The following is an 8,247-nucleotide window of genomic DNA, read 5'->3' as shown; positions in this document are numbered from 1 at the left end:
TGAAATGAAAAATAAACAAACTAAATTAATAATTAAAAAAAATTTTTAAATGGCCATAAGACATTCACAGAAGAACATTATAGAATAAAAATTATGGTCATAAATAAAAATATTTTAAAAGTTTAGTGATCTTTTGAACACTGGCTTTTTCTGCCAATCTTTCTTTTTATCATTTAAAATAAAAAACTCAATTATTCCAACAACAAAAGCCTCTTGGCTTCCTTAGACTACCTGTTTATTTACATATACTTTCTCTGTAATTCTAATTCACGTCCTTATCAACTCTCAGCTGGTCTACAGCAAAATGGTTATCTTCAAAGTCTTGATTCCTAGTCATGTACCTATCCTTTAAACACAAAGCTGGAAGGACCCTTGAAGGTATCTCCTCAAACTCTCTAGACAAAAAATAGCTTTTTATTTCTTAAAAAACAGATAATGCATTTTGTTATTGCTGGATAGAAACCTATAGCATTTTCCCAGTTATAATTAAATCTTGAATAGTTAGAATATGTGTTTATCTTAAAACCAGGTGCCTGATGAGGAGAATATCTATTCATTAACAAAAGAATTAAAGCTTTTCTTTTTTTACATTTTATAAAGCCCAGAAGATAAAGGATGTAGCTTAAAATGAAACTTAAAGATGTTAACTTGGCAGCACTATATTTGTAAAACAGTGAAGGAATGGAAACAATATAATTACCAAATAAAAGAAAGTAGCTTAATAAAAAAGAAGCGCAGGTGATGGATGACCTTAGCATATACTGTGTCAAAACGCAATGAAGGGTCTTGGTGAGTGGAACTTGACTTGATGGTACTAGGCTTGATTTCTGGTTGGTTAAATACTGATACCTTTCCTTTTATATTCCAAGCAGGTACTATTTGAATCTGACTTTATTAAGGAGAAGAACAGAACTTCTCAGATATTTTAAAATGCTACTTCAATTTTGTCTAAATTTCAGTGTTAACTAAAGCTACTTTAAACTGAGATCACAGAATCTGTTTTAAATTGTTGCTAATTTATAACTCTAAATTACCAAGGAGCAATGATGTCAGTCTGAAGATTCAGACCGTGGTCTTTTCAATCACTTGCTATGCACCCGAGAAATGGACAATGATTAAGGATGAGTAAAGGACTTGATGCCTTTAAGTTGTGGTGCTGAAGAGTACTGAAAGCCAGAAGAACAGAGCGCTCCATGGAGGCAACGATGGTGAAGTTTTGTCTCTCATATATATGTTGGACATGTTGCTGGAAGAGTCTATTACTTAGAAGGGACATCGTGCTTGACAAAGTCAGGGTCAGCAAAAAAAGATGGAGACCCGCAATGAAATGGACTGATACAGTGAGTATGGAATCAGGCTCAAGTAGGCTGAAGATAAGGAAGATAGCACAGGACAGGACAGGGTTCAGATTTGTTGTTTATAGGGTTGCTCTGAGAGATACTGGCCTCAGGGGCACCTAACAATAATGAATGCCTTATTATTATACCTACAATGTATAACCTAATATACCAAAGCCCAAGATAAGGTTTCCAACAATTTTTCACTTATTTTCTCAGAAGGTTTCCTTGTAATCTCTACAATCTGTATTTTAACCAAGGTACCAGTTTTTCTTAAAACCTCAATGTGCTCAGTTCCTATGAGATTAAGTTCTAATGCCCTAGCCTGAATTTCAAAGCCCACATTTAAGAGGCTAATTGTCTCTGTAATCTCCTTCTTTCAAATTAAGAAGTTAGTATGTCCTGGCTTCTCTGCATTTATACCCATCATTCCTTTCATTCCTACTGTATCTTGATTCTACCCTATTCATTAAGACTCAGCTCAAATCTTAGCAGTTCCACAATATTTTTTTTCTAACTGTCCCACCCTTCATAGACTCCTTTGATATCATAACCTACCAACAGAATGTGGAAACTACAGAACAATCTCACTGATTTCACATGCAAGCAAGATTTTACTGAAGATTATCCAAAAATGACTGGAACAGCACATCAACAGAGAACTACCAGAAGTCCAGGCTGGTTTCAGAAGGGGTCGTAGTACTAGGGATATTGTAGCTGATGTTAGATGGATCTTGGCTGAAAGCAGGGAATACCAGAGGAATGTCTATCTGTGTTTCACTGACTATGCAAAGGCATTTGACTGTGTGGATCATAACAAACTATGGCTGACTCTGAGAAGAATGGGAATCCCAAAACACATGATCGTTCTAATGCGAAACCTATATTTGGACCAGAAGGCAGTCGTCAGAACAGAGCAAGGGAACACTGCATGGTTCAAAATTGGGAAGGGCATATGCCAGGGATGCATCCTATCTCCATACCTTTTCAACCTCTATGCAGAACAGATTATCCGGGAGGCTGGGCTCTATGAGGAGAAATGTGGGGTCAAGATTGGTGGATGATTTATCAACAATCTGTGTTATGTGGATGACACAACCCTACTTGCTGAAACTGAAGAGGACCTGAAGCACCTGCTGCAGAGGGTTAAGGACTGCAGCCTCCAATATGGATTGAGGCTCAATGTCAAGAAGACAAAGATTCTCACCAATGGACCAATTGGTAGCATCAGGATGGATGGTGAAGAGATTGAGATTGTACACAGCTTTAGTTTGCTTGGCTCCATAGTCAACAGTCTTGGTACCAGCAGCCAGGAAATTAAAAGGTGCATTGCCATGGGAAAGTCTGCTGTTAGGGACCTCTCCCAAGTACTGAAGAGCAATGGTGTCTCTCTGGAAACTAAGGTGCATCCGATACAGGCCATGGTCTTTGCAATCACTTGTTATGCATCAGAGAGTTGGACAAGGACCAAGGAGGATAGAAGGAGAATTGAGGGCTCTGAGCTGTGGTGCTGGAGAATACCATGGACTGCTAGGAAAACAAACAGATTTGCCCTGGAAAGGGTTTAACCGGGTGGCTCATTGGAGGCAAGGATTCTGAGGTTCTGTCTGACATACTTTGGACATGCTGTGAGGAGAGACCGGTCCTTGGAGAAGGACATCATGCTTGGGAGGGTGGAGGGACGACAGCGCAGGAGGGGAAGTCCCTCTATGAGGTGGATTGATTTAGTGACTGGGATAATCGGGATGGGAGTGTCAGAAACGGTGCGATTGGCACAGGACAGAACAGAGTTTAGGGCTGTTGTACATAGGGTCGTCATGAGTCGCAAGTGACTCAATGGCACATAACAACAACCTATATCACACTCGATAACACAAGGCTTACATTTTGGGGGCCTATTTTCAGCTTTTCCAAACCATGTTATATTAATTCACGGTCCAGTAACTTAAAGTCAGGATGTTCAAAAGATACATAATAAAAAGGACTAAACTCACAGGACATTCATGTGAATATGTAAACAAATCCAATTTAAAAAAATGAAAAGGTTTAGTATGATCTTATAAACTTATCTAATGACATGCACAGCTTAAGTATTAGATACTATAAACACAAACACAAATTTACAAGTTGCTTGAAAAGGCAGGGCTACTCAAAGCTATTAAGATCAGTTATTCTAAATAACTATTTTCTCTAAAGTCCAGTGGTAATTAAAGAAATAAAGCTATTTTTGAATGCCAATACAAAATTTGTTTAAAAATATTAATTATAGCCATAGTTTAGAATGACTAAGTTATATTAACAATCTATGACTAAAAATAAAAAATTCTTAATAATAAGCATATATAATATGCTTTGATATTTTAAAAACTTGGCAGTGAATAAATTAGTAAAACACAAAAATATGCCATAAGGTACCTTCAAATAGCGTTCAATATTGCTCATCAAAATATCAATTTCTTCCTTGGACCACATCCCCTGCTTCCATTTATGTCCTTTAAAAGAAAATTACTGTTATAGAAATGATTACTCCTTAACAACAAAATTACCTACGGGAATAAAATGTAGTGAATTTCTCATTCATCTGAAAGCTATTCATGTAAATTCACATTTGTAAACTCTTGCCTTTTAAGTAAAATTATCAGTTTCTCTTTAATCTTTTGAAAAGACACTTAAACCTGGTAGATCTGAACTGCCTGCCTTAAGGTTGGCAGCTCAACTCTTACCCACTAGGGCCACCAGAGCTCCATTCTAGAGTAAAGCAAATATAATGTACTGGAAACCAACACCAAATGAGTAATATAATCTTAAGAGTACTATATAGTCGTTGAAAATTACCAGTGTATCTCTGCCTTCTTTCTTTAAAGTGGTGTAAATACAATTCACTTTAGAGTAGCTTCTATAGTAATTCATATATATTAGCTACTTTAGAACTTTCATTTTCTTCAAGTCAGAACCGATCAATGCGTTTTTAGTGGCTGCAAATCGCACTTCAAACTGCTTGACTTTGGGTTGACACAATTTCCTATCCACTAGACCATCTCTAAGTAGCTTATTTAAACCAGCTAGCTGATCTTTTTAAGGGTCTAATGGCTTGACTTGTGTTTCCATAAACAGCAACTAATATTTTCAAATATTACAATTTAAAAGTGCAAAACCTAAGCAGACTAGATATATACAAAGAAAATAATCAGTTATCAGTAAGCCTCAGTTTCACGAATTCATTCACAAACTTAAATGTATATAAAACTCAACTCATTGCCACTGAGTCAGAATAGATTCACAGCTGACCCTCCACTGGGCTTCCGTGGAGCCACTGGGTAAGTAGCATAATTTCCTGTGAATTACCCGCTATATTAAAAAAAAAAACAAAAAACCAAACCCAGAAAAAAAACCCCAAAAATCAACAAACCCCAAACCAAAATAGCCAGACAAGAACAATAGTCCAATTCAGAATCCTAGTGTATTCAAATCCTTTCTACCTTAGTTTATGACCACTCTGCATTTACTTTCTCATTATATGACTTTTCACATTAACACTGATAGTGGAAACCTATTATTCAATTATTGTGTGCATTAACAAAGTATGCTTGGTAGCAAGAAATGCTGAAGACCTGGGAGAGATTAATGTTGGATGTGATGCTTAAAGCTACGTGTAATCTTAGCTGGACCATAAGTCTCACTAGGTCTGACAACTAGATAAATTTGCAGTTATATAATGATGTAGTCATCTTCTTTATTGTAATCTGATAGCATTTTCAAATAATGCAATCATATGCATCATGACCTGGTCTTTGGCATTTTGGCACCTCATCTTTAATAACAGAGCATGTATATTTCTATCCTAAAATCCACAGTATACCATACCTTTGTTAGTTAGGGAATCTTTATCTTCTTTAGTTGTAAACCATGCTTGGCTAACTGCTGAAACTTCTTCATTACCCAAGGGAGATATTTCATCTAATTGCTCATTCTGTAGAATCTTGAAAAAGTAAAAATAAAATATTATAAGCTTGATAAAACAGATTCAGTTCTGTTTGTACTACTAAATATTAAAAACTTTTAGCATAATAATACAGAATCTATTTATTATAGTTACAATAAAGATATACTGAATATACCAGATAAATGTTACCATTATTACTACATAGTATGAAAATAAAATTATCAGCATTAAAAAGCGTAACAGAAAACTGACTGAAAAATTTAAGAAAATATTTAAATCTACATAAAATATTCAAAGCCACTAGTTGTGTGATATATACATATATCTCACATACACAATGAGCCCACACAGTTGTTGCAGGTTTCAAGCAAGATTACGTGAGTATTATGACTGGCTAATCTCATAGGCAGTCTGTACATGTAATTTCAAGTTAAAGGAATAAAAGCAATAGGCCACATCAGCAGACACCACACAATCATGATCCTCTTATTTACTACATCTCTTTTAGCCTGCTCTGGAGACAATTTTGTGCCTATAAAGGCTATCAAAAATTTCTATTATAATTGTTACAGCTAAAACAGTATGCTATATAATTCACATGCTTTAAAATTCACCCCTTTAAAGTGCAGAATACAGTGGATAAAATAGTGAAAATAACATTTGTGCAACCACCACCAGGTATACAGTACTTTCAATTACAGACATACCTCATCTAACAAATTCTGTAGGAACAAAGCTTCTTTTAACGGAGTTAGTCTTAGCCTAGAGAGAGCTATAGTAAGTAAGAAAGACATGGCAACAGTGCGACTATCTCAGACTCGAGTCTGGATAAAGGAACAGCCACATGTGTAATGACCACTTAAGAAAGTCCATTCTACAACTGGATAAACCTACTAAAGTTCTATTACTGGATGGATGTAAAATACTAAGAAAAATTGAACTTTTTGCTGAGAAAGCAGAAACTAAAATTCCAATTTCAAAAGGAACTGAAACCCTCTTTACTTGAAAATAATTATGCCAGTGAACAGTCAAGCACAGTAAGAAGAGTAGTATCTTTTCTCAATACATGGTTGTCTCAAGCACAAAACTTTCTTAAAAAATCCATGCGCAACAAAAGCTAGAATTCACTGAACCTGGCCTAATGTTTTTATAACCTTCAATTTATTTACAATTTTTAAAAGAGGTCCAAGATGACTTATAAAGCTGAGAATTGAGGGAAAAATCATGACCTCTATAATGCCTTATATTCTGATGACTGTAATTCTTTTTAAGATATCAATTTCTAAAATAACTACTTTACAACAAAATAGGAACTTTAAGCTAATATAAAATCAATCAAGGGTAATACAGAACCATCAAAAACTATCAAACACTGTGTGTGTTCCCTCCCTCCCCAATATATGTATGTGTAAATCTTAATCCCCAGATATGCAGAATGTACCCCTGTGGTCAACAAAGAAATCCTTTTCCTATAGCAGTTGTCTTGAATTCATGCTTCTTGGCTCCAAAACTTTTCAGAAAGTGTATGTGTTAAGTCCATCCACCAGTGGTATTCCTGTCTTAACAATATAACAGGACTGCTAAAACATCTACAATACCCCATCTAAGAACCAAGATGCAGAAAATGCTGATTAGAAGATTCAAACTAAAATGAATTTCACTGTAAGGTAAAATGGCTTACTACTATACCTGGATTTGTGTAACAGTTCCTTCAGTAATCTCATCATCTGCCACCTCTGTGGTTGCAGTCATGGTTACCTCGAAGCTCTGATCATTTTCTGAAACTTTAAGAATAGAAAGAATTATCTCCAGAATAATGGACCATGCAAAACTCAACTTCCATGACCGTGACATCAGAAGAACTAGCTGGGGCCTTGTTACCACTGCTAACCAATATAAAAGGAAGATACTGCACTGAGTAGGACAAACTATGGAACAATATAGAAAAAAAATAAAAATGGCCAGGCTTACTGCTCCAATTGAGACTAACAGAATCCTATTATGGACCTCAGTCAACTTGAAAAAAAACTCACCATTTCTCCAATGCCTCAGCATTCAGAAAAATAACAGAGGGACCAATAGGGAACAATGTAACCATGAAGGCACTCATTCCTTATAACTAACTAACTACAAGGTCTAAACAGGAACACAAAGATAAGAGAGTGTACAAGACAGAAATGAGAATCACAGGGCTCAAGTGAAAACAACACGATTACACTGAATTTTAAATAATACCATAAAACAAAATGTTTATGACTGGCTAAACAGAAAGTCAATTAACCTTGCAAACTAATTTTTAAAAAATTAGAGAAAAAGGAACATTTCATTTTTAACATACTTTCTGCCACTCTATCTTCACAAATGTACATTTGTGGACCTTTTATATACTGAGAGCTCTGCAGGCTTAGACATAAGGAGTTGGGCTGTCAACCCAAAGGCAGGCAGCTCAAATCCACCAGCTGTTCCTTGGAAGAAAGACGAGCAATTTTGTTCTATGTAATTTACAGTGTCTAAAAACTCGCTGTGATGTGGTTCCGACTTAATGACAATGAGTTTTATTATATAATAGGTAATGAGTACTGGAAACAAAAGCAGTGAGCAAAAACAAAAGCTTCTCGTCATGAAGCTTATATTCTATCTTTTGGAACTAATAGAAGAGGAAAAGAGAATGTGCTGAGAATGAAAGAGATTAATTAAAAAAAAAAAAAAAAGAGACTAATTTTACACTTTAGAAATTACGTTAAGAATTGGATCAACGAGACAGACAAGGCAATCTCCAGTTTCATTTGGAATGGAAAGAAGCCCCGAATAAGCAAAGCACTTCTTAAAAATAGAAAAAAGGCAGGAGGCATCTCACTCCCTGATTTCAAATCCTACTACACTGTTGTGGTGGTTAAGACAGCATGGTACTGGTACAATGACAGACACATATATCAATGAAATAAAATTGATATATAAATATATACA

The 8,247-nt window shown here is 35.5% G+C and overlaps 2 protein-coding genes across 3 annotated transcripts in view; one reads left to right on the top strand and one right to left on the bottom strand.

The window, feature by feature from the left end:
• DMTF1 (cyclin D binding myb-like transcription factor 1) overlaps positions 1 to 8,247 on the bottom strand; it is a 48,012-nt gene that overhangs the window by 17,459 nt on the left and 22,306 nt on the right. For both annotated transcript variants that reach the window (XM_006891440.1, XM_006891441.1), the window contains 3 exons: positions 6,970 to 7,064; positions 5,202 to 5,316; positions 3,753 to 3,829 (listed from right to left, as the gene is read on the bottom strand). In XM_006891440.1, coding sequence (XP_006891502.1) covers positions 3,753 to 3,829; positions 5,202 to 5,316; positions 6,970 to 7,064 — 287 coding nt within the window. The remainder of the gene's footprint in view (positions 1 to 3,752; positions 3,830 to 5,201; positions 5,317 to 6,969; positions 7,065 to 8,247) is intronic.
• The window catches only part of LOC102854563 (transcription elongation factor A protein 1-like), a 9,628-nt gene continuing 8,484 nt past the window's right edge, over positions 7,104 to 8,247 (top strand). The window contains exons 1-2 of the mRNA XM_006891484.1: positions 7,104 to 7,198; positions 7,969 to 7,986. Coding sequence (XP_006891546.1) covers positions 7,104 to 7,198; positions 7,969 to 7,986 — 113 coding nt within the window. The remainder of the gene's footprint in view (positions 7,199 to 7,968; positions 7,987 to 8,247) is intronic.

The sequence above is a fragment of the Elephantulus edwardii genome, unplaced genomic scaffold (assembly GCF_000299155.1).
Source record: "Elephantulus edwardii isolate Elephantulus edwardi_28Jun2011 unplaced genomic scaffold, EleEdw1.0 scaffold00098, whole genome shotgun sequence".
In the NCBI taxonomy this organism is placed as follows: domain Eukaryota; kingdom Metazoa; phylum Chordata; class Mammalia; order Macroscelidea; family Macroscelididae; genus Elephantulus; species Elephantulus edwardii.
Note: the sequence above shows the minus strand (reverse complement) of the source record. Positions and strands in the feature narration are given on the sequence as shown.